The 25,515-nt window shown below is 45.5% G+C and overlaps 2 protein-coding genes across 4 annotated transcripts; one reads left to right on the forward strand and one right to left on the reverse strand.

The window, feature by feature from the left end:
• Positions 1 to 205: 205 nt before the first annotated feature.
• Positions 206 to 4,450, reverse strand: ak6 (adenylate kinase 6). 2 transcript variants are annotated; one of them, XM_079251562.1, is made up of 5 exons: positions 4,241 to 4,450; positions 4,002 to 4,094; positions 3,831 to 3,904; positions 3,160 to 3,305; positions 206 to 1,306 (listed from the first exon to the last, which is right to left on the reverse strand). In XM_079251562.1, exons 1-5 carry the CDS (start codon positions 4,269 to 4,271, stop codon positions 1,117 to 1,119), a joined length of 534 nt encoding a protein of 177 aa, XP_079107688.1. In that variant the 5' UTR covers positions 4,272 to 4,450; the 3' UTR covers positions 206 to 1,116. The 2 variants fall into 2 exon arrangements, with proteins under 2 accessions (XP_079107688.1, XP_079107689.1); XM_079251563.1 differs by having other exon boundaries at positions 3,831 to 3,889; positions 4,241 to 4,448.
• A 44-nt stretch (positions 4,451 to 4,494) lies between these two features.
• On the forward strand, positions 4,495 to 19,443 carry rad17 (RAD17 checkpoint clamp loader component). Of its 2 annotated transcripts, none has more exons than XM_079251560.1 (17): positions 4,495 to 4,560; positions 4,689 to 4,816; positions 6,624 to 6,824; positions 7,032 to 7,106; positions 7,615 to 7,753; positions 9,520 to 9,653; positions 10,189 to 10,241; positions 10,549 to 10,674; positions 12,945 to 13,014; positions 13,104 to 13,215; positions 13,306 to 13,500; positions 15,062 to 15,147; positions 15,220 to 15,366; positions 15,645 to 15,773; positions 17,231 to 17,351; positions 17,637 to 17,694; positions 19,181 to 19,443. In XM_079251560.1, exons 2-17 carry the CDS (start codon positions 4,766 to 4,768, stop codon positions 19,341 to 19,343), a joined length of 1,860 nt encoding a protein of 619 aa, XP_079107686.1. In that variant the 5' UTR covers positions 4,495 to 4,560; positions 4,689 to 4,765; the 3' UTR covers positions 19,344 to 19,443. The 2 variants fall into 2 exon arrangements, with proteins under 2 accessions (XP_079107686.1, XP_079107687.1); XM_079251561.1 differs by having other exon boundaries at positions 17,642 to 17,694; positions 19,181 to 19,410.
• Positions 19,444 to 25,515: the final 6,072 nt, after the last annotated feature.

Genomic DNA, 25,515 nt, shown 5'->3' on the forward strand with positions numbered 1-25,515 from the left:
ACCTGCAATGCACACCGTTAGACTTTACAGATAACCTGAAAGAAATATGAACAAAGTTATATCTTTATTATCATTTTTTCCTTTATAAATGAATGATCCTTGTCTCTTCTGTTTTGGTGAAGCCGGTTTCCACCTACAAACACCTTACCCTCCATCTAACCCAGGGGTGCCCAAAGTGGAGCCCACTTTGCCTTTGGCCCGCTAGTTGTTGTTTATATACCCTATAGAGCTTGAAGAAAAGAAAATACTTTCAGTGTCATGAAATCCAATAGGACCAGACTCAGAGGGATCCTGACGGACTCACACCTTGTCAGTGAGCCAGGTGCGACCCAACATGGAGAGACGGGTAATGTCCAAAGATCAACTTCATGTGTCCCATTAAGTATCAGCAACTTGTTTTGTTCAACATGTACGGTTCCTTGTTGTTGACATGTTGCACTTTGTTCCCGTTTAGTGCCTGTAATTATAGTTTCTTGCCCTTTTAACTGTGGCTTTATTTTTCTATTGCTACATTGATTATTTATGGAACATTTTATCTGTCCAGATCTGAAAGAATACACTATTAGTTATTGGACAATAATTAAAATAACTCCATGCATTTACTTGTGTTTCATCCTTAAAGCTGCAGCGTTTGGCTCACTGGATCATTTTCAGTTTGGTTCTTGGAGGGAAAGAGTTTGGGCACCCCTGATGTAACCCCTCCTCATCACTCCTCCCGGGGTCATCACACAGCTGGGAGTAAAGGAGTGGACCCTCTGATGTGTTGCATGGTGGGCGGAGCTTAGTATCGCTGCCTGGAAGCAGGAAGGCTCGGGCATTCAGGTTGTCACCACAGAGATGGACATGGACAGGTGAGTTTTCCATCCAGGAAGTAGAACTGCGACAGGCCTCGAACCTCCGACTCCATCCATTCTAACTCTTTTCTATTTCCAGAACATGAAAGTTTAGAAAAAAATTAGATTTTATTTTCTCTGAACAGGAAAAAAAGTGTTTTAAATGTTTTATCAGGTTTTTGGAAGCGGGAGAGACTTCCTCTGACGGGACCAGAAACCGTCTTTGTTCGGTTTGTGAGACATCAGAAACGTCTGGAACATTTCAGAAGCAGTGATCCGGGTTCTAGTTGTGGTCTTTGATCCACTGTTCGGTCCACTGCACCATCTGGTCCAGGTTCCTCTCCAGGTCTTCGGGTGTGTTGCTCGGCAGCTGGTGGACGATGTCCTGGCTGTAGGCCTCCATGGCCTCCTCGTAGATGGTCTGGAAGATCTCGCACTGCACGTTGTCCTGCAGCTTCTTTCCCGTGTAGCCCCTGTCGATCAAACAGGAGACACACACACCGTTAGCAGTTCACACACCAGTAAGGTCCTGTCCACTGGGGCCAGTTCAGCAAAGCTAAAAACAGCAGACATCATCTGGACTTCAGAACCTGGTGGCCTTCGCAGAGTGGGTTGTTGCTGTTGGTGTTGTTTGACGCCACCTGGTGGCGAGTTAATTAATGTGATTTAGTTTCAGTCAGGCGTGTTTTTGGCCACCTAAGACGAGGCCACGCTACTTTTCTCACCAAATTAAGCCAGAAGGTGTTCCAGTTTTCCCCTCAGTTGTCATTCCATGATCTGTGCGTGCAGTAGCAAGTTGGGAAGTTATTGGAATTCTATGTTTTATAGAGATTCTTGTTCATTTAAGTTGTTAACTTGATGCTGCTACTTCAGCTTAAAATACTGAGTAAAGTCCACCCACTTTGGTTCTGGTTAAACTGGTTTGACTGGAGTGTGTTTACCTGTTCTCCAGAGTCCTGAACCAGGAAGTGGGATAAACAAACCTGGTTACCTCACCCCGACATCCAGCGTCCTGACAGGCGGAACTAGAAACCGACTATCAACTCGGTAACCAATGGTAACCAACGCAGGGTTTTCATCTGGATCAGAGCGGCTCTCACATGAAAGGGGCGGAGTCTGCAGCATCGGACCAATCACATACATGGAGAGACCCTGCAGAGCAGCGACTTCCCCACAGAGCAGCAGAACATTTATCTTCACACAGACGAATTAAAAACACCATCCAGGCCTAAAGCAGTCCTGTTGCCGTGGCAACAGCAGGAAGGGATTCTGGGGGAAAGTAGCCTGGTGATGCATAATTCGATGAGACGATATAAACGGAGTCAGTTTCAGACGTTTGGGGCTTCCTCACTTCCTTTCCATCTCCAGACTCCGGCTGTTTCTCAGTTCAGGTTCTGCGGATTGGTCGGCCGCATGCGTCGTCGTGGCGCCAAGTGGAGTCCCAATTCAAAGGCTCCTTCCAGCCCTCCCAGTCCGCATTTCGTTTGGCTCCAGATTAGCTTAAAACGAAGGATACAAGAGATGCATCCTCTCCTATCCCAGAATTCATTGCTCTCCTGATAGAGAAGAATGAGCAGCAGAGCGCCGGTGTAGGTACCACACCAGCCAGAGCGTTTTTTTATTTTTATGTATATACAGTTGTGCTCATATTTATTCAGACCCTTTTATTAAAGAAGGAAAAAAACAGCTGCCTGTAAAATAAGCTGAAATTGACTAAAGTAATAATAAATAAAAATTTATGAAAATCATGATATTTTCTAATTCTGGTTCAACAGAAATATTTTTTTGAAAAAAGAAAACAAATAAGATAATTTATTCCATATTCCATCAGTCATAAACTAATATTTAGTTGAACAATCCTTGAATGTTTCCGCTCCAGTCAGGTGTTTTCTGTTCCTCTCAGTCAGACTTCTGCACCTGTTGACAGGTATTTTGTCCCACTGTTCAACAGAAAAGTCTCTCATTTGTCCAGGACACATTTGTTTGTTTGTTTGTTTTATCTTCATTTAACTCAATTAAATGAAAAAACAGTGTCTTATATTACTAAATTATATTTGTGCAAATTTTTAGTTATTGTTCCTTTTTTAAGTCTCCAGTTATTTGAGTGTAAATTCAGCCTTTTCTTTAATGGGAGGGTATGAATACATATGAGGACGACTGTACATGTGTCTAACAAGGATTATTTTCTACTGACGTTAACGTCAGCTTGACAGGATGAGCTGAGGAGAGCTCGTCTAACCGCCTCCTCCTCCTCATGTTCCTCATTTACACACAAAGGAAAATGAAAATAAATTTAATTTTGGCACCTGTTCTCCAGGTGGGTTACCTGTTCTCCAGCCGGGTGTAGAGCTGAGTGTTGTCCGTCCGGAGGACGAAGACGATGTGGAACCAGCGTTCAGGAAACAGGTCACAGCCGTGATAGTCAACAATCACACCACCTTCCTCCATCTTGTCCTCCAGCTCATCCACCACCTGCAGGATCCAGGAGAAGTTCATCATCATCATCATATTACATACACTGAGTAGTTCAGTTATTATTGTTGATATAACTGTTGCTATTGTTTTTATGATTGGTATTATGACTGCATTGCTCCATTACTGTAACTGCTTCATGTATACATATAGATTACGACATATAAAGGATATTATTATTATTATTGTTATTTTTATATCGGTATTAATAATATACTGTGTTGCTACTGTAGTATTGCTATGGGTTAGTATTGTTATTGACATTGAATTGCTCATCACTGGGGTGGGATTACATATAAACTGATGCTTCTACCCACTGCTTTTGAACGTTTTGTCATCTTTCATTTCTATGTTTTGTTTTTTTTGTCTTTTTTTTCTTGTTTTTAGATTTCATTATGTTCAAATAAACTTTTCAACCAATCATCACCATCATCATCATCACCACCCACTCTTCATCCTGTGGAATGTGTCTCTGAGTCTCGATCCGTGAGGTGTTCACCTCTGGTGGATCAGACTGGAACTCACCCGGTCCTCGTCCAGAACCGGACACTGGTACTCTTCATCGTAGCCGTCATACAGCTGACCTGGAGACAGAATTCCTGATTTCCATCATCATCATCAGGAGGAAGACGAGGAGGAGGATGAAGATGAGGAGGATGAAGGTTAGGAAGATGAGGAGGATGAAGGTGAGCTCACCTTCCTCTGCCAGGTCTCCAACGTTGACAAAGGTCAGTCCGGTCCGCGTGGCCAGCTCCTTCCCCAGTGTGGTTTTTCCCACTCCAGGAGTTCCTGTGGATCAGATCAGGTTTGATGATGATGATGAGGCTCACAACAAGCTGGCGGCGCGTGAGCCGGAAACACCAAACATTTCAGGGTTAAAAGAGGAAGTTCGGACCCGTCCAGACCCAGAAACCGAACCGGGTCAGAAACATCACCTGTAACCAGGATGTTCGGCCGCTTCGTCATCTCCACGCTGAGCGCGTGCACCCCCACGTGTCGCGTGGACGAGCCCCCGGAAGACAAATCAAAGAGACGGCTACGTCACTTCCTTCCAGGTGGAATCCGGTCGGGACGAGAAGATCCAGAACCAGAAAACCCGGAGCAGGAACGCAGTTCAGATGTTCCGAACACACGCTGCCGTAAAGCCAGGCTTCGCGTCACTCTGACATCAGCTGCCGTCTTTACGTCAGCTGGCTTCTGTTTGCGGCACTTCCGGCGCCTGAAGTTTAAATTTTCCTCCGCTGCTCAGAAAGAGGTAAAAATAAACTAAAATAACGCGGCAAATAAACTAATTAAGTGTTTATTATGCAAATATAAAGAAGTAGGACAAGTTTAATATTTAAAAAAAATCAATAAAAAGTTTTTCTGGTTGTTTTTTTCCAGGTTGAGACGCAGCGCGTGAACCTACATGTGAACCTGCATGTGAACCTGAGGCGCGTGGACCTGCATCATCCTCCAGGATGAATCAGATTCCTGAGGAACACAAAGAAACCTCCAGCAGAGGAAGCCAGGTTAGACCAGAACCGAGCCAGAACCAGAACCTTGTCAAATGCAATAGCAGGTGTTTCTCTCTCACCTGAAATTTTGGACCAATCAGAGCGAGGCATGACATGTGGCTCCAGAAACCATGAGGAGCTGATTCCCTCCCCTCATCTGTCCTGCATCACATACATGAGATCCAGCCATGTGGGACAACATGTGTCCCCGTCAGACGGAGATCCTGACGGAGACAGAGATCCTGGTTTTAAACGTTCCTGGGAAGCGGACGATGCTGGGAACTAAAATCTGCTGCCCATCCTTCACACATGCACGAAGGCAGGTCAGGTTCAGATATGCAGCGAGGTCTAAACAGCAGAAGGAAGGCGGGACGTCTTCTCTAAATCATGGTGCTGTGCAGATGTTGGAGACACAGGTCTGATCATTTCCGACCGTGAATGTGGGAGAAATTATGAAGAAGTTCTGGGATCCAGATTAATTTCAATTCAACTTTATTTATATAGCGTCAAATCACGGCAATGCCATCTCAAGACGCTTTACAGACAGAAAAAAACATAATGAAGCCAGTTCATAACAGCCTATATAAGGAAACCAACAGATTGAGTTGAGTCCAACTCAATCTCCCATCCTGAGCAAGCACACTGGCGACAGTGGGAAGGAAAAAACTCCCTTTTAACAGGAAGGAAACCTCCGGCAGAACCCGGCTCAGGACAGGCAGCCATCTGCCTGTGCTGTGTGGGGGGAAGAGGACAGAAAGACAACAGACAACAGGAACTGCTACTCCCGGCCAGGGAGACCTGCTGAGACAGGAGACATACATGTTAATGATGCAACACTGTTATTGGGGGGGGTAAAAGAGAGAGATAAAGAGAAAGAAGCTCAGTGTATCAGGAAATGTTCCTCAGCAGTCTAAACCTATAGCAGCATAACTAAGGGATGCTAACCATCCCTAGCTATAGGACTTATCAAAAAGATAAGTCTTCAGCCTAGTCTTAAAGGTGGGGAGGGTGTCTGCTTCCCTAACACTAACTGGGAGCTTATTCCATAAGAGAGGGGCCTGATAACCAAAGGCTCTGCCTCCTGCTCGGCTCTTTGAGACTCTAGGAACCACAAGTAAGCCTGCAGTCTGCGAACGAAGTACTCTGCTTGACATATAAGGAACTATGAGGTCTTTGATATATAGTGGTGCCTGGCTGTGGAGGGCTTTATATGTAAGGAGAAGGATTTTAAATTCTATTCCAGATCAGAGCAGGAACCTCCAGCAGACAGAGTAGCTGGTAGGGAGGATTTCTACTTCAGATATGATAGTAGATTTAAGAGTTTACCTGTTGCAAGACATCTGGGAAACCCATAATACTCACAGGAATGCAGCCTGTCCAGGACCAGAGTAGTCCACCGCTGATCTAAGTGGAAAAACAAACAAACGAGCTATGAGTTGTTGTTGTTGTTGTTTACTTTGGGCGATGTTGCAGTGCAAACCCACTTCAGCGATAAATGTGTTTTTATCCAGATTATCAGTTTTGTCAAAGTCAGTATTATCTGTTTAACTTCTGTCGTCACGAGCGTCTCCATGGTGACAGATGCAATCACTGTGGAGACGGCAGGTGAGGTGATGCTGGATGAACTCTGAATTCTGAAGTTTAAAATTGTAGAGAATATGCATAGCAGCATGTAGAAGTACATTACATGCTGCATTCACTGACCCCCAGACGTCTGGTCAGTTGACATCAAGCATGTCTCGTCCTTTCTGTTGATACGATGCAGTAAAAACGGGCGCTTGATCGCAATCGATTAATTTGTGGTGATTCTGGTGTCTGACAGGTGAAACGCTGGGTGGATCCGTCCTTCAGTGACTTGGCAGAAAAAGCTGTTTCCTTGTCTGGGAGGAAGAGGAGCACCAGGCATGAGATGAAGAGGTCCAGGAAGAAGAGAGGTGAGGCCAGCAGCCCGTTCCTGCTGACCGAGGCGACCCAAAGGGATCGGGATGAACCGTGGGTGGAGCGGTACTCGCCTCGTTCGCAGGTCGGTTTTACTGAAGACGTCCTGATGGATCATTCACATCGTACCAGAAAGATGTCGTTATTGATCTGAACTGCTCTACTTAAGGCAGAGTTTTCGTGCTTCTCGTATCTGGAATATCAGTGTTTTATAACTTTATTTAAAATGAGGAAATAGTTTAATTCTGCTGGAAAATGACGGTTTTTCAGCTCCTTGCTGTGCTGTGTGCAGGCTGAACTGGGCGTCCACAGGAAGAAGGTGGAAGAGGTGGAGAACTGGATCAGAGCTCACACAGACGCATCACAGGTAACTCAGTTTACTGATTTAGAAACAGAACCTGGACCTGTAGGACCGTTTGACCCGGTTCTGATTCCTCTCAGTACTTTTTTTTTACCCGCTTTCATTAACCAGATGATGACCTGAACGCTGCTGGTTTCAAACCCATTTTGCTGGTGGCTTTTCCAGGAAACATTATCAGACGTCTTTGGTCTTATCGTACGAGATCTCACCTATAGAACCTTTCCATTAATGGTACTGGTTAGTACAGGATGGCCCAGTACCCAGCTGGTCAGCACAGGTTTAGTCGGTACGGGTCAGACGGGACAGGTCTGGTCTGTACAGTGTAGGGCCAGACCCCTTATTGGACTCCATTCCACTTATTACTGCTCTGGAATGCCGTCCTCATCCTGATCCTGTGTGTGGTGAATAAACACTGAATAAACAGAACCGAACCTCCTGATGCTCAGACTGAAGAATCCATCACGTCGTTCATAGGACAGGACCGCCATACCTAACTTCCTGCTGTCGTTTACAGGGCGGCATCTTGATACTGACAGGACCGCCAGGCTGCGGAAAGACTGCAACGCTTCAGGTTTTGTCTCTGGAGATGGATCTCAGAGTTCAGGAATGGACCAACCCATCAACGTTGGAGCTGTACAGCAGCTGGCAGCACAGTGAGCACAAACCTTCACATCATCACCACCCCCACCAGGGCTTCTCAACCTTTTTTCAACTGAGCGCTCACTAAGCTGTTTACAGTAATCCGACAACCCTCTGAAATCTTTTTGGGACCCTCATGGGGGTCAGGACCCTCTAAAAGGCTGCTATCAGCGATGCAAAGCGGTTTTAGTTGCAGATTTATGGTCATGCAACAAGTTACAACTGCTCTCTAGGGGGCGACATTCCTCAAAATGGCCGCTGATCAACAAGAGAGAAGAAAATCAGACTCAGTGATTGGCCAGGATGGAAAACAGCTCGATCCTGGCAACATCACCTTTCTACACTCTGCTTTGGTTTTTACTTTAGTCTTCAAACCTGACTGGTTTTCTGTATCGGCAGCCCGATCGTTACCATGATGCGCTCCAACGTGTCCTACACTCCAGTCTTTGTTTCACTGGAGAGTCTATTTGCTTTCAGATTTCCAATGTGTGTTCAACAAACCAGTCCATGTCCCAACAAACCAGTCCATTGGCAGAATCATTTCATCTTTGTTTGTTTAGGTACAACCATATCCCGCATTGCTGCCTTTTTGGAGGAACATATGAGGGCTGTAAATCAGGCTTACATGTAATTTATTTGAATGAAGCAGGAAACAACGAACCAAAATTACAGTGTGAAGAACAACTAGAGGTGTACCGAAAACAAGCAAGGTACAAAGGAAGCGACACAATACGTATTACCGTGGTGCCACGTTTAGCAGTTTGATCTCCAGGGGGGCGGACGAAGATGAAGACCACAGTTTGCTGAAAGGAGACCACATAGGTCTCCTATCCACCCTCAGTTTTACTAGAAGCCTCGTTACGACCCTTAGTGGATCTCAGTAACTCTGAAGATTAGGTAACAATGGGTGGAAGATGTGAGCATTATGATCTTTGTAGATTTGTGACCCATTTGTGTTCTGATGGGTCCAAAGCGGATCTGGATTCAGCGTGGAATTATGGCGTCGGGTCCGCTGAATGGAAAAAGTGTCAATGTCATAGACTGTATATAAAAGATGGGCAGAGCCTCCGTGACGTCACCCGTGGGTTTCTGAAGAGCTGAATTGAAGCTTGGTGGGCGGTTCGTACCATCGCCATCTTGGCAGGGGCATGCACGTCATCTTGTTCGGAAAATACCAATATGGGCAACGAAGTGGAGCTGATAGGGGGGGTCAGTTCCACCTCGTGGACCCCCCCCGTGGAGCTGTGATGTCATGGTGGGTGATTGACATTGACCGAACTCCGAACTACCTGTAGCTAAGAGATAACCGAGCTAACCTGGAGATAACAGGAGCTAACTAGCTAACGGAGGTAATCGGGCTAAAGCTAAGTCACGTTGTTAACTGGCTAAAAACCGCAGTTGTTCTACATTCTTCTTACATGAAGCGGGAGATCGGGTACCTGTCAATAAAAAGGACACGCCCCTAAAAATGCCGAATTTTGAGATTAAATTACTTTTAAACAGGCGAGTTAGACAAAGATTCACTCCCCCCACAGTTGTCATGAAGGTAAACCTGACCTGTTAAACCTAAAATGGATTTTTGTACCAGGCTGAAAACATGTTTATTTCTGCTGTAAACATGTTTATTTCTGCTGTGAAGTTGGTCTTTTTAACATGGGAGTCTATGGAGATTTGCTCTGGTTTGCAGCCCCTAGTGGATGAAGGGGGAATTGCAGTTTTATGCACTTCCGCATAGGCTTCACTTTTAACCAAAAAACATCTTTACTTCCTCGTCCTTTAGATGAATGGCGGACAAACGGCTGCAGCTCCCAGTTAGCCCAGTTCCAGGAGTTTCTCCTCAGAGCTAACAAATACAGCTGTCTGAAAATGGCAGGAGATAAAGGAACGACAGACAGGAAGCTCATACTGGTGGAGGTGGGTTCAACACACTGACCAAGGCTTCTTATTCCAGGATTTTCTCTGGTTGCATTGGTTCCGTTCGTGTTTGTACCACAGGACAGCAGATTCCTCAGGTCCCTCTGTCGTGGACCTCCATCAGGAACGTTCACGTTTTTTTTTCAGTTTTCATGGTGGATTTTTTAGAGGTCCGAGCGATGTGGAAAAACTGCCAGAAGAAGTGGATGCTCCATGATAATTAATCATATTCTTTGTGATTTGCTAATTGCAGTTCTTAAATTGCATTTTTTTATTTAAAAAAAAAAAAAGATGAATCATTCAACCCAACTGGGAATTGTTGGGTTCCAGTTGTTTGGTCATATTTTAGGCATGATGTTTCCAGGGACAGAACAGCAGATCAACTGAAATCCTCATGATGTTGAACCAGAAGCAGCAGTGCATTCAGGGACCCTTTTTAGACTTCTTCATGCAGGTCTACAGACTTCCTCTGTCTGGTCTGGACATGAGACCCTGTGACACCGTGTGATGGTTTACTCTCTCCTTCTGGTTTCAGGACTTTCCAAACCAGTTCTACAGACATCCTGGCAGTCTGCATGACATCCTGAGGTAAGATCTGCACTTTCTGTTTCCACGGTTACACAAGTTGTGTTTGGATAGTAGCTACACCGTCACACCGGCGCCACACGGAGGCTAGACCTACCGAACCAGACGGGTTTAACCGCGGAGACAGTAAACAGATGCGATCAGAACCGAACATCCACCTGACCCGATCCAGCAGGCATTACCTGTACTGCAGTCGTACGGCGTTTACGTTTCCCAGCAGGTCAGACCGGATCCTGCGTGGACCGCGGCGGGAGAAACCCAAGGCGTGTGGATGGTTTTACATGTTGGCGTGTGTTTTGTTGTCTTCCAGGCGGTTCGTGACGACGAGTCGATGTCCTCTGGTTTTCATCGTGTCAGATTCCTCTAATGGAGGCAGCAGCTTGCGTTCCCTTTTTCCCAGAGAGATCCAGGAGGAGCTGAACATCAGCTGCATCAGGTTCAGCCCACAAACTCTGCAGGACCCGGTCTAACGGGACGAACTGGACCGTCCTGACTGGTGTTTTTGATGTGAACTGGACCGTCCTGACTGGTGTTTTTGATGTGAACTGGACTGTCCTGACTGGTTTTTCGTGACGTGAACTGGACCGTCCTGACTGGTTTTTCGTGACGTGAACTGGACTGTCCTGACTGGTTTATCGTGACGTGAACTGGACCGTCCTGACTGGTTTATCATGATGTGAACTGGACCGTCCTGACTGGTTTATCATGATGTGAACTGGACCGTCCTGACTGGTTTTTCGTGATGTGAACTGGACCGTCCTGACTGGTTTTTCGTGACGTGAACTGGACCGTGCAGACTGGTTTTTCGTGACGTGAACTGGACCGTCCTGACTGGTTTATCGTGACGTGAACTGGACCGTCCTGACTGGTGTTTTTGATGTGAACTTGACCGTCCTGACTGGTTTATCATGATGTGAACTGGACCGTCCTGACTGGTTTATCGTGACGTGAACTGGACCGTCCTGACTGGTTTATCGTGACGTGAACTGGACCGTCCTGACTGGTTTTTTGTGACGTGAACTGGACCGTCCTGACTGGTTTATCATGACGTGAACTGGACCGTCCTGACTGGTTTATCGTGACGTGAACTGGACCGTCCTGACTGGTTTATCGTGACGTGAACTGGACCGTCCTGACTGGTTTATCGTGACGTGAACTGGACCGTCCTGACTGGTTTATCATGATGTGAACTGGACCGTCCTGACTGGTTTATCGTGACGTGAACTGGACCGTCCTGACTGGTTTATCGTGACGTGAACTGGACCGTCCTGACTGGTTTATCGTGACGTGAACTGGACCGTCCTGACTGGTTTTTTGTGACGTGAACTGGACCATCCTGACTGGTTTATCATGACGTGAACTGGACCGTCCTGACTGGTTTTTCGTGACGTGAACTGGACCGTCCTGACTGGTTTATCGTGACGTGAACTGGACCGTCCTGACTGGTTTATCGTGACGTGAACTGGACCGTCCTGACTGTTTTTTCGTGACGTGAACTGGACCGTCCTGACTGGTTTATCGTGACGTGAACTGGACCGTCCTGACTGGTGTTTTTGATGTGAACTGGACCGTCCTGACTGGTTTATCATGATGTGAACTGGACCGTCCTGACTGGTTTATCGTGACGTGAACTGGACCGTCCTGACTGGTTTTTCGTGACGTGAACTGGACCGTCCTGACTGGTTTATCATGATGTGAACTGGACCGTCCTGACTGGTTTTCATTGATGTGAACTGGACCGTCCTGACTGGTTTATCGTGACGTGAACTGGACCGTCCTGACTGGTTTTTCGTGACGTGAACTGGACCGTCCTGACTGGTTTATCGTGACGTGAACTGGACCGTCCTGACTGGTTTTTCGTGACGTGAACTGGACCGTCCTGACTGGTTTATCATGATGTGAACTGGACCGTCCTGACTGGTTTATCATGATGTGAACTGGACCGTCCTGACTGGTTTATCGTGACGTGAACTGGACCGTCCTGACTGGTTTATCGTGACGTGAACTGGACCGTCCTGACTGGTTTATCGTGACGTGAACTGGACCGTCCTGACTGGTTTTTCGTGACGTGAACTGGACCGTCCTGACTGGTGTTTTTGATGTGAACTGGACCGTCCTGACTGGTGTTTTTGATGTGAACTGGACTGTCCTGACTGGTTTTCATTGATGTGAACTGGACCGTCCTGACTGGTTTTTCGTGACGTGAACTGGACCGTCCTGACTGGTTTTCATTGATGTGAACTGGACCGTCCTGACTGGTTTATCGTGACGTGAACTGGACCGTCCTGACTGGTTTATCGTGACGTGAACTGGACCGTCCTGACTGGTTTATCGTGACGTGAACTGGACCGTCCTGACTGGTTTTTCGTGACGTGAACTGGACCGTCCTGACTGGTTTTTATTGATGTGAACTGGACTGTCCTGACTGGTTTCTCATGGCCTAAACTGGACCGTCCTGACTGGTTTATCGTGACGTGAACTGGACCGTCCTGACTGGTTTATCGTGACGTGAACTGGACCGTCCTGACTGGTTTATCATGACGTGAACTGGACCGTCCTGACTGGTTTATCATGACGTGAACTGGACCGTCCTGACTGGTTTATCGTGACGTGAACTGGACTGTCCTGACTGGTTTCTCATGGCCTAAACTGGACCGTCCTGACTGGTTTCTCATGGCCTGACTGGTTTTGTGTTTTTCCCTCCAGCTTTAACGCAGTTGCTCGGACTGTGATGATGAAGATCCTGAGCTCCATCTCGACCCTGGAAGCAGGAAAGGTGAGTGGATTTCTTCCAGCTCAGTCCAGCTGGATGCTGTTTTTTTTCCTGTTTATTTTAAAGTTTAATTTAGTTTTTCCTTTTAACAGAGCTTTGGAAAGATGCGACTTGCTGATCAGACACAGCTCGAAACAATCTGTTCAGGAAGTTCGGGGGATATCCGGAACGCGATCAACAGTCTCCAGTTTATCTGTGGTCCAGGTCAGAGTGAGGAGAGGTGCTGCTGTTCAGACTTCATATATTTATTCTGTCATTCAGCCTTTCCAAGTAAACTCCTCTGTAACTTCTTAGACACATCGATGGAGCAGGACTTGCTGTGGATGAAGGACCAACCTAGAATCCGTCTGGGCGGAAGCGTCTCCAGGACAAAGCAGAGGATGAAGAAGTCCAGGCAGACGAAAGGAGAGGAAGACGAACAGTTTGTTGGAGGGAAAGATGCTTCGTTGTTCCTGTTCAGAGCGCTGGGGAAGATCCTGCACTGCAAACGTGAGCCCATCTCCCACATTGTGCCAGGTTTCCTTTCTCTGTGATTCACACGGTGAGAAGCCGTTAAACCAGATTTATCCTCTGATGGCGTGCAGAGCGATCAATCTGGCAAAGTCAGACGTTTATCACTTTGATCAGAAGGTTCATCTGCAGTTATTTCCTGTTGATTTATCTTTTCAACATCTCATAAGTTGTTTATTTCTAACAGGATGGCGTGTTTGATGAGTTTCCTGTGTCCAGTTGATTATGACCCGACGCTTTGATAACCACGACTGAAAACAAGCCGATAGCGTGAGAATACCAGTCTAATACCAGTGAGTCTGGCCAGTAGGATGTGTTTCATACTGGAACTGTGTCTAATCGCTTCATGGTGTCAAGAAGCCAAAAAGAACCAGTCCAGGTCTGAGTCCTGCAGAACTGACGGACTAACCGAGTTCAGGTCCGAGTCCAGGTCCGAGTCCTGCAGAACTGACAGACTAACCAAGTCCAGGTCCGAGTCCAGGTCCGATTCCTGCAGAACTGACGGACTGGCCGAGTCCAGGTCCGATTCCTGCAGAACTGACGGACTGGCCGAGTCCAGGTCCGAGTCCTGCAGAACTGACGGACTGGCCGAGTCCAGGTCCGAGTCCTGCAGAACTGACGGACTGGCCGAGTCCAGGTCCGAGTCCTGCAGAACTGACGGACTGGCCGAGACCAGGTCCGAGTCCAGGTCCGATTCCTGCACAACTGACGGACTGGCCGAGTCCAGGGCCGAGTCCTGCACAACTGACGGACTGGCCGAGACCAGGTCCGAGTCCAGGTCCGATTCCTGCACAACTGACGGACTGGCCGAGTCCAGGGCCGAGTCCTGCACAACTGACGGACTGGCCGAGTCCAGGTCCGAGTCCTGCAGAACTGACGGACTGGCCGAGACCAGGTCCGAGTCCTGCACAACTGACGGACTTGCCGAGTCCAGGTCCGAGTCCTGCAGAACTGACGGACTGGCCGAGTCCAGGTCCGAGTCCTGCAGAACTGACGGACTGGCCGAGTCCAGGTCCGAGTCCTGCAGAACTGACGGACTGGCCGAGTCCAGGTCCGAGTCCTGCACAACTGACGGACTGGCCGAGTCCAGGTCCGAGTCCTGCAGAACTGACGGACTGGCCGAGTCCAGGTCCGAGTCCTGCAGAACTGACGGACTGGCCGAGTCCAGGTCCGAGTCCTGCAGAACTGACGGACTGGCCGAGACCAGGTCCGAGTCCTGCAGAACTGACGGACTGGCCGAGTCCAGGTCCGAGTCCTGCAGAACTGACGGACTGGCCGAGTCCAGGTCCGAGTCCTGCAGAACTGACGGACTGGCCGAGTCCAGGTCCGAGTCTAGGTCCGGGTCCCGCAGAACTGACGGACTGGCCAAGTCCAGGTCCGAGTCCTGCTGAACTGAGGGACTGGCCAATAATGGAAATATTTTCTGTCATGATCATGAAGGTTTGTGTCTTACTGGTTGACCAGTAGAAAGCCCTTCAGACCAGTAAACACCTGATGAGTTACTGGACTGTTGAAGTCTGAAACGGATGTTTCCAAACAGGAGAGAGTCCTGAAGGTTCTCCCGGACCGGGTTTACCGAGTCACCTGATGCAGCACCACCGAGAGGCGCTGACCATCCAGCCCGAGGTAAAGACCTTCCTCTTCTTCTCCTTTTAGTCTCAGAACCTCAGAACGTGACGGCGTCTCGTCTTCCGCCAGATGGTTGTTGAGCGTTCGCACATGTCGGGAGAGATTTTCAACCTCTACCTCCACCAGAACTTCCTGGACTTCTTCTCTGAGATAGAAGACGTAGACAGAGCCAGCGAGTACCTTTCCGATGCCGACCTCCTCGCCTCTGATTGGACGGTAGATATTTCACTCAGAAAGAACGGAAACTGAGACTTTTCTGCTCGTTTATTAACATGAAAACAACCATCCATTTCAGTCCCTAAAGTCTCAGTTGGTCTAATCAGAACCAAGCCAGGTGTGTCCCACGTTCCTAAACTCACCTGGATGCCAAACTCCAAACAGTAAATCATGCAGGATTTGGAATCCTGCGACTTCTGTCCGTGTCAGGGTTCGAGCTCAGAGGTTCTGTTTGACTTTCCTTCATCTCTGATGTTTTCTGGGTTGTTTTGTTGAAGAGTCGCAGCATCATGGCGGATTACGGGTCATCAGTGGCCACCAGGGGGCTCCTTCACGCCAACTCGCACCAGGTTTCTGTGGGATTCAGACCACTCCACAAACCCAGCTGGTTACTGGTCAGCAGAAAGGTACGACTCACCTGGACTGATGATGATATAAAACCTGTGCTTAAACTGGTAAAACTGGTCCGACATGATGTCCCAAGCAGCTGCAGATTAGTTTATGTTTTCATTTGTTTGAATAAAGCAGAAATCACCAGCTCCCATCCTGCTGGTTTTAGATGCTTCCCGCTGGATCAAGATGCTCAAGTTCTGAATCAGGTGTGTTGGAGCAAGAAACATCTAAAACCTGCAGCACCGTCGTCGTCACGGTCTGGAGTTTAAGAACCCTGGTTTAAAGGGAACTTTGTGTTCCAGATGATACCATGAAACTGCGTTTGAAGTGGACAGAACTGGACATCGAGTTTCATGAACACATTTTCAGACTTAAACGTTTCCTGATTTTCTGAGATTCAAGTTTGTACGGACTGGTTTTTCAGTATGTTAAAGATTCACTAAAACCTTGAGTCCAATGCGATGGAGTCCATCCATCCATCCATTCTCCACCACTTATCCGGGGTCGGGTCGCAGGGGCAGCAGCCTAAGCAGGGACTTCCCAGACTTCCCTCTCCCCAGCCACATTTGCCAACTCTGCGGGGGGGATCCCGAGGTGTTCCCAGGCCAGCCGAGAGATATAATCCCTCCAGCGTGTCCTGGGTCTTCCCCGGGGTCTCCTCCCAGAGGGACGTGCCTGGAACACCTCACCAGGGAGGTCCAGGAGGCATCCTGACCAGATGCCCGAGCCACCTCAACTGGTTCCTCTCGATGCGGAGGAGCAGCGGCTCTACTCTGATCTCCTCCCGGATGACCGAGCTCCTCGCCCTATCTCTACGGGAGAGCCCGGCCACCCTGCGGAGGAAACTCATTTCAGCCGCCTGTATACGAAATCTCCTTCTTTCGGTCACAACCCACAGCTCATGACCATAGGTGAGGGTAGGAACGTAGATCGACTGGTAAATCGAGAGCTTCGCCTTCTGGCTCAGCTTCTTCTTCACCACGACAGACCGGCGCAGAGTCCGCATTACTGCAGACGCCGCACCGATCCGTCTGTCGATCTCACGCTCCATCCTTTCCTCACTCGTGAACAAGACCCCGAGATATTTAAACTCCTCCACTTGAGGCAGGACCTGACTCCCGACCCAGAGAGGACAATCCACCCTATTCCGGCTGAGGACCATGGTCTCAGATTTGGAGGTGCTGATTCTCATCCCAGCCGCTTCACACTCGGCCGCGAATCGCTCAAGTGAGAGCTGGAGATCACGACCAGATGAAGCAAACAGGACCACGTCATCCGCAAAAAGCAGGGACCCAATCCTGAGGCCACCAAGACGGATCCCCTCAACACCTCGGCTGCACCTAGAAAGGATGTGTCCATGTGTTGTGTTGCCATGTGGAGGAGAGAAGTTTCTCTGATCCTTGACTCTGAACATCTGGTTCCTGGTTTCATGTCCCGACTCTGAACATCTGGATCCTGGTTTTGCTTCCAGCTCAGAGAGAACTGTTCGGCTGCTGCGGTTCTGTTCAGGAGGTTCAGTTTGACGGCCGTCGGTCTGCAGACCCAGATGCTGCCGTACCTGAACAAGGTCCGCTACATGGACCTGAACCAAGGTAACTCACACACACAGTTCTGCATCAGTGGGTTTTTTTATGTCCACATCTGGTCACACTGCATCAGAACGGAACCAGAACCTTTCTGATCCGGAGCCAATCATGAATAACTCGGATGATAAAACTGACCATCAGATATCTGTTAAAGATCCGTCTTTAATTCCAGTTCTTCGGATTTTAATCCACATCTCTAAAGGCCTCATTTAGACCTCAGCTGATTGGCTGTTTGGACGTCATGTGATCTTCTGACTGAATGCTGACGATGTCCCGCCTTCTGTCTCCAAGCTCAGATCAGTTTCATTCAGGACGTGGGCCAGATGTCCCTGAAGAGATACCCGGACAGGTACGGGACTTATCTTCCTCCTCATCTTCCTCTTTCCTTTCTTCTTCTTTTTAAGTGAAGAAGAAGAAGAAGAAAGTTTGGATCATTGCCATCATTTTCATTTGGATTAAAATGATGGTAAATACATCATGTTTCAATGCCCAGAGTTTGGAGCAGATTTCCGGTTATTTGGTAGTTTTTTGTTTTGATATCAGAGGCGTTTAAACTAAATGCTGACCCTCCTTATTGTTGTTCTCCTGGCTGAAGCAAACCTACAGCAGATTATCTCAGAGGTTCACGTGGCAGCAGCAGGTCAGCTGTATATTTATACCCTGAGACTTTCAGGGCCTTGTAAACCAGCAGCAAACTCTAAAATCAGTTCTTTGTAAAGGAAGCCAGCGTAAAAGTCTGACAACCAGAGTGATATGTTCACTTTTACTGGTCTTTTTAAGGACACCAACATTTCTCACAGTTCTTAATGTTTTATTTCATAGATAGTCCTGTAAACTCCTCTGCAGTATACTGGAAACAAATGGATAAGTGACTTTCTAGATCATAGAGTCATCAGTCCTCTTAGTCTCTTAACCTTCTAATTATGGTCTTTGTGGTCACCAGTAAGTACTGGTTCAGTATGGTTAGTCCATATTCTTGCCTCTTTAGATTCCCTGATAACTAACCAGTAGTTCCCCAATAAGCCTGGTTTTTCTTCTTTATCTCTTGATAAAGTTTCAGTTTGAACATTAAATGTCTTTGTAGCTGATTGAACATCACGTAGGCTAAAATAAATTTGCATATCTTTCTTCATTTACGTTGTACGTCTCCACGTCGTTGGGTTAGTCCCGGTTTTAAGGCCGGTTTAAACTTGCGCGGCGCCTGCGTCGGGTCGGTTGTCCCGTAACCGCCTTACGGAGCTGCAGAGCCTCCACACGCACCTCTTCAGACCTGAAAGCAGCGAAGCAGAAGTACTCCCTTGTGATTGGTCAGATTGTGATTAGTTGTTTCTGGATATTTGCTTCTGCAGCCACATTGCTGATTTGCTGCATAAAATACACAGAAGACTGAAACGGGTCACGTGCAAATCTAGCAGGCTGTGCAGGTATGTTTACTAACTGCAGCCCATTAAGACTGATCACTGCGTGTAATTTGCATATAAAAAAACTTTTATTGAACCATAGAAACAACTTGTGGAGTTTACCGGCCGATACCGACCTTGCTGTTGCCCGCAGATCCGGACAGGAGACTGCAGCACGACGCTTTTACACTGCGCTGGAGTATAAACACACTCTGGCCTGCATCAGCTACGCAGACCCGACCCAGACGCCGCTGACTCTAAAGCAGCCTTCAGATTCCGACTCTGGAGGCAGTTTAGTGAAAGAAAAGATGTTTTATAAAACTTGACTGGGTTTCCTAACGAGAAGCAGGGAATTACAGGGTAAAGCGTGTCAGTGAATGCATCTCACAGCTACACGGATGTAATTAACGTCAAGGTTGGTCTCTGTGATGTTAGGATGAAGCTGGAGACTCTGACAGACAAGGACACGGGCCAGCTGGAGGAGGAAGAGGAGGAGGACCAAGGTCCAGGCAGGGATGAGGATGGTGGATCTCCTGTTACAAACCAGGTTCTGTTGGAGGATGATGACCTCATTATAGAAGAGTATAAAAGCGATTGATCCTTACCTTCCTCTCTAAGTTATAGTTTGTGAGAAGAAGAGAGGAAACGTTCTGCGTTATTTCTGAGAAGTGAAGATTTTATGTCTGAAAATAAAAAGTCAAAACTTTTTACTGTGCAGACGTTTCATTCGCTAATGTTTCATCGATCCCAGAAAGCCAGAATTCTTCAGATCAGTTCTTCCATTTCAGCTTTATTTATACGTCACCTGTTAACGACTGGATCAGAACCAGACCAGTTCAACCCGGTTCACTGTGATCCGTCTACAACGTAATGTTTGTTACAGGAAACCAGTTAGCACAAAGCTAAAACCAGTTCAGATAAACCTCCATCAGGACCAGAACCAGGGAGGAAAACCTCCATCAGGACCAGAACCAGGGAGGAAAACCTCCATCAGGACCAGAACCAGGGAGGAAAACCTCCATCAGGACCAGAACCAGGGAGGAAAACCTTCATCCAGACCAGAACCAGGGAGGAAAACCTTCATCCAGACCAGAACCGGGACCGACCTCTGAATTCAAAGTGACTTCCTGTTAGATTGCTGGTCATGTGACCTAGGCTCCTCCCTTCTCCGCCGGGGGGTGGGGGGAATCAAGGAAAGGGATCCTGCTGACACATAAGAAGGCAAATAACAGCTTGTCAGATTATTTTACATGAAGAGTAAAGTGTGGAGCCCCAGTGCATCATGGGACGCTGTGGTTGGAGCGGATCGGTTCTGATGTGGGAATGAAGGACATTGTGATAAAACGGCAGTCGGAATAATCTCAGTAGAGAGGAAAGTTCTTCTGGAATGACGCCAGCAGTTCGGTTACAGGTCCAGCATATTTTCTAGAGGCTCCCCGTTTCTGGAAAATTATTTATGAAATAAATATTCTGGAAACATTTAATTTGTCATGTCTTTTTTTTTTTTTTTGAGGCGGTGGTCTCTATAGTCATGATTAGTGTCCCCATGTGGATGGATCCCTCAGGTTGGTTTGATGGGACTGTTTTATATCTATGTGAGAGTGTGTGAGACAAACTGAGTGTATGTGTTAGAATTTGGGTCAATTCTATGTTTTTGGATGTGAAGGAAAGTTTTTAACCTTGTTTTGTTTTTGCTTTTTATTTTATAAAACACTTTGTGCTACTTTTGTATGAAAATTGCTATAGAAATAAAATTTGATTGATTGATAGATTGATGTCACTTTAATCAAACTGATGTTCCTCAGTTCCGGTCCTCAGACCCCCCCCCCCCCCCCCCCCCCCCCCACAGTCCAGGAGTGTCTGGACATGACACCAAACTGGTGGAGAAAAGCCTCCATCTACTGGACAAATGCAGGAACATTCCAAATGAATAACCTCTTGCAGTAACTTTCATTTTTCATTTGTTCTAATTTTTTCATTTTTTTCTATTTTGCTGATTGTATATATGATATGATGCCTGTGTTGACCAATGACCATAAGACTTATTTCTGTCAATAAACTTAGTTTTAAAAAAGAAACGGGAGAGGAGGACAGGGCCACACACTCTTGGCCGGTTGGTGGCGGAATTGCACCAAATCAACCCACACAAACCACTAAGAGGAAGAAGAGGGGGCCTGAAAGGACCTCCGGTTTGTCTCCTGAACAGCAAAAGGAGCGGACCCTTTTCTGTGGCGGTGTGTTGCATTCATTTTATTTATAGTATTTAAACTGCAGTTTGTGAATCTGACGGATATCTGGATGCTGACAGTAGATGTCCGTGGAGACGAACTTACTGGGTGGATAAATAGTCAGTGAAAAAGCTGTTGGTGAAGGACATCTGTTGGGAAGGGAGGTAAGAATTTACCTACCTTTTGTGCAGGTGGTGATATTACCAGGAATTGTGTGGTTGTAATGTTTGGTGATTAGCAATGTTAAGTTGTTGTAATATGGGAATCCATCCATAATGTGAAGAGTTTAAAACGACACACATTGTGTTATATTCTGAACCATGTATAAATATTATTTGGAAGCAATCTGATCATCGCGGCTCCACATAGATTGGATGTAGGATCCAAACGTGGGTTTAACGTCATTCAGTGAATTTAAGAAAGAACAATGATCCAGATAAATAAATGAAAATTCGTGTTTAACGTTATTTTAGATGTGATACTACACCATAGACGTAATTCATGCATAGACGCCTCGTAGTGCGTTGTGGAGTGAACCAACGTCGCCGCCATATTGGATGGGTCTCCGCCATATTGGATGGGTCATGCTGCAGAATCAACGCAGTTTTCCCACATAACTGTTTTCTGTGGAACAATGCGTATATATTACACACAAACAAAACACTTTTCTACATAATTAGTTCATGAATAATGTTTACACAGTGAATAATCTAAAAAATGCAAATGATACATTTTACTCCTATGACGCGTTTATGGAAAAATATTATATAGATGCTTCGCAAAGAGAGTTTTACATGGTACCATAAACACTTCAACATAACTTAAAAAGTTATACACGGATTTTCACTAAATTTTAGGGACTTGTTGGAAACGTGAAAAGAAAGAACTGATTTAATTTTGGTGGTGATCTGGATTACTGTTTGGATCCAGGAACTTTTCAAAAGCCTTAGCGGCGGTTTACGTTTTTCTAGTGCTTTTCTGGGTAACTTCTGAATTGCACAGTTTTAATACAATACTTTATTTTCAGACTTTGTACGACTGTATCTCTATATTGATAAATTGATATATGTAAATAAAAGAGTCAACCGTAATCAAGAGAAATCCAGCAACTATTCCCGTATTTTGTCAAGCACACGGTTGCAATTACTGGTGAAATATTGAAAGCAGATTGTTGGAATTACATTTCACAAGGTTGAATAATAATTTATTTGACCAGATAAAAATAGATAAACCCAAATGCATAAACAATAAAACATGTTAGTATCAAATTCATTTATACATTTATTTATATTGTAGCTACCTTATGTCTCTGTTAAATAGCACTATGAAATATATTTTAGCATAAAAGTGCATAGTTTTTTAATGTTTTACAGTGATCTGTATCATAAGAATATCTCCCCCCTTTGTAGCAAACTAAACTGTGAGAAAAATCTGGTAAAAGTTGGTGAAGTTATTGTTGTGGTTGGACCTACACCTTACAAATAAATACATTGGAGGCGCATGGAGACCCATCCAAGATGGCGGCGCGATGAGACGTCAGCTCGTATGGGCAGCGTGATGCAATGCGGCGTGTTTGTATATGTGATGTCTATGGTTTTTACCAGCTAACAGTTTCTGTCAGAAGCTAACCTATTCCAGATGTAGTGAGCTAGCAGCAGCTAAGCTAGCTCAGGCTACTGGACAAAAGACCGTGCTGTAAAGTTTCTGAGCTTTTTCGCACCACTTTGATGGTATTCTGTGTTATGATGTGCTTGGAAACTTATTTAGACGTCATACATGAATAAAAGTATTACTTCTTTCCTACCATATTTGTATTTGTCTGTATTCAAGTGTTAAGTGTCTGGTGTGACCGTGCCGCCATGGCAATCTTCGATATGCTGCCATGACATCAAAAATCATTATAAATTATTCAATTTTGATCTGATCACCATAAAACATACAGGGCTTTGGGCTTGGTCCTGAAAAGATTGATATGATGATTTCCGGTCTAGGCCTAATCTAGTCCTCCGTTGCCTAGCAACAACATATGCCAAGTTTATCTAATTACTGATCCCATTCTTCCATAAAAGACACGAAAATATGTTTAAAATGACAGAAAATGGTGCCAGTCATTTAAATTAGATTTATTTTTATTTTCCTTTGTGTGTAAATGAGGAACATGATGAAGAGGAGGCGGTTTAGACGAGCTCTCCTCTGGCTGTCAGCTCATCCTGTCAAGCTGACGTTAACTTCAATAGAAAATAATCCTTGTTAGATAATGGCACAGTCGTCCTCATATGTATTCATACCCTCCCATTAAAGGAGTAAAAAAACTGCTGCCTGGGAAATAAGATGAAACTGACTAAAGTAATAATAAAAAGTTTAGTGAAAACCATGACATTATTTTCTAATTCTGGTTCAATAGAAAGATTTTTTGAAAAGCAATCTGAGCATCGCGGCTCCACAGAAAGTGGATGAAGGATCCAAACGTGGGTTTAGCATAGTCATTCAATGGATTTAAGAAAGAACAATGATGCCAATAAAAGGAAAATTAGTGTTTAACGTTATTTTAGATGTGATGTTCTTTCTGTTTAACTACACCATAGACATCATACAGGCATAAAGGCCTCATTGTGCGCTGTAGAGTGAACCAGTGTCTCCACCATATTGGATGGGTCTCCACTTTCGAGTCTTGCTGTAGTTTCCCCACAAAATAGTTTTCTGTGGAACAATGCATATATATTACACACAAACAAAACACTTTTCTACATAATTGGTTCATAAATAATGTTAACACAGTGAATAATCTACTAAATGCAAATGATAAATTTTACTCCTATGAGGTGTTTATGGAAAAATATGATATTGATGTTTCACAAAGAGAGTTTTACATGGTAGCATAATTACCTCCACCAAGGAGGTTATGTTTTTACCGGCTTTATCTGTTTGTTTGTTTGTGTTCAAGATAACTTAAAAAGTCATGAAATTTTCAGGACTTGTTGGAAACGTGAAAAGGAAGAACTGATTTAATTTTAGTAGTGATTCAGACCACCGTTTGGATCCAGGAACTTTTTATCTTCGATATGCCGCCATGACATCAAAAATCATTATAAGTCCCTCAATTTTGATCTGATCACCATAAAACATACAGGGCTTTGTCCTGAAAAGATTTATATGATTTCCGGTCTAGGCCTAATCCAGCTCCAGTCCTCCGTTGCCTGGCAACTACATATGCCAGGTTTATCCAATTACTGATCCCAGTCTTCCACAAAAACACAAAAATATTTTTAAAATGACAGAAAAGGTTGCCAGTAAATTTAAATTAGATTTATTTTCATTTTCCTTTGTGTGTAAATGAGGAACATGAGGAGGAGGAGGTGGTTTAGACGAGCTCTCCTCTGGCTGACAGCTCATCCTGTCAAGCTGACGTTAACTTCAGTAGAAAATAATCCTTGTTAGACACATATACAGTCGTCCTCATATGTATTCATACCCTCCCATTAAAGAAGGAGAAAACAGCTGCTTGGGAAATAATATTAAACTGATTAAAGTAATAATAAATGAAAGTTTAGTGAAAATCATGGCATTATTTTCTAATTCTGGTTCAATATAAAGATTTTTTTTAAAAAAGCAAACAAATATAAAGTAATATATGTTCCATCAGCCATAAACTAATATTTAGTTGAACAATCCTTGAATGTTTCCGCTACAGTCAGGTGTTTTCTGTTCCTCCCAGTCAGACTTCTGCACCTGTTGACAGGTATTTTGTCCCACTGTTCATCAGAAAAATGCTCTAATTTGTCCAGGACCCATTTGTGTGGTTTTTTTTTTCTTTTACTTAATTAAATGACAAAACAGTGTCTTATATCACTGAATTATAATTTAGCACATTTTAAATTATTGTTCCCTTATTTCAATCTCCAGTTATCTGAGTGACTGTAATAAATTCAGCCTTTCATGAAAGGGGACGAAGACATCTAAGGACCACTGGAATTAAATTTATTTGTGGTTATTGGACACAATGCCGCTGTCCTCCCAGCTTGTCTGCTGGGACAATTATGTGTATTTATATACATAATAAAGAATAAATAAATGGTCTGGCTGGTGTGGTACCTCCACCGGCGCTCTGTTGCTCATTCTTTTCAGGAGCGCAATCAATTCTGGGATAGGAGAGGGCGCTTAGGATACATCTCTTTTAGCCTTCGTTTTAAATTAATCTGGAGCCAAACGAAGGGCGGATTTGAAGGGTGGATTGGAAGGAGCCTTTGAATTGAGACAGCACTTGGCGCCACTATGACACATGCAGCCAATGAACTCCCACTAGGAAGTGTGCAGAACCTGGATTGGGAAGCAGTCATATACAAACATGTTGCAAAAGTCCATAGATGAATGGATAGCGCCCCCTGGATTAATTTAAACAATTAGCCCTGCCCACTCAGTTGACTGACATGAATGAAATCTGGTACACATGTGCTCCTTATCAAGGCCTACAAAAAGCCTCCTGGACCAATGTGCTAAGCTTAACAGGAATTCACCCATTTTGAAAAAGGTGCCATTTTGGCC

This window comes from Telmatherina bonti, assembly GCF_933228915.1.
Source record: "Telmatherina bonti genome assembly, chromosome: 13".
Classification (NCBI taxonomy): domain Eukaryota; kingdom Metazoa; phylum Chordata; class Actinopteri; order Atheriniformes; family Telmatherinidae; genus Telmatherina; species Telmatherina bonti.

Excerpts from the sequence above, each read along its gene's own strand:
- ak6 (XM_079251562.1), bottom strand. The coding sequence starts at position 4,271 with ATGACGAAGCGGCCGAACATCCTGGTTACAG. Across the intron at positions 4,095-4,240 it reads GCCGAACATCCTGGTTACAG|GAACTCCTGGAGTGGGAAAA; the intron begins GTGATGTTTCTG and ends TCTGATCCACAG. Across the intron at positions 3,905-4,001 it reads TGGAGACCTGGCAGAGGAAG|GAATTCTGTCTCCAGGTCAG; the intron begins GTGAGCTCACCT and ends GATGGAAATCAG.
- rad17 (XM_079251560.1), top strand. The coding sequence starts at position 4,766 with ATGAATCAGATTCCTGAGGAACACAAAGAAACCTCCAGCAGAGGAAGC. Across the intron at positions 7,754-9,519 it reads GTACAGCAGCTGGCAGCACA|ATGAATGGCGGACAAACGGC; the intron begins GTGAGCACAAAC and ends CTCGTCCTTTAG. Across the intron at positions 13,015-13,103 it reads CGACCCTGGAAGCAGGAAAG|AGCTTTGGAAAGATGCGACT; the intron begins GTGAGTGGATTT and ends TCCTTTTAACAG.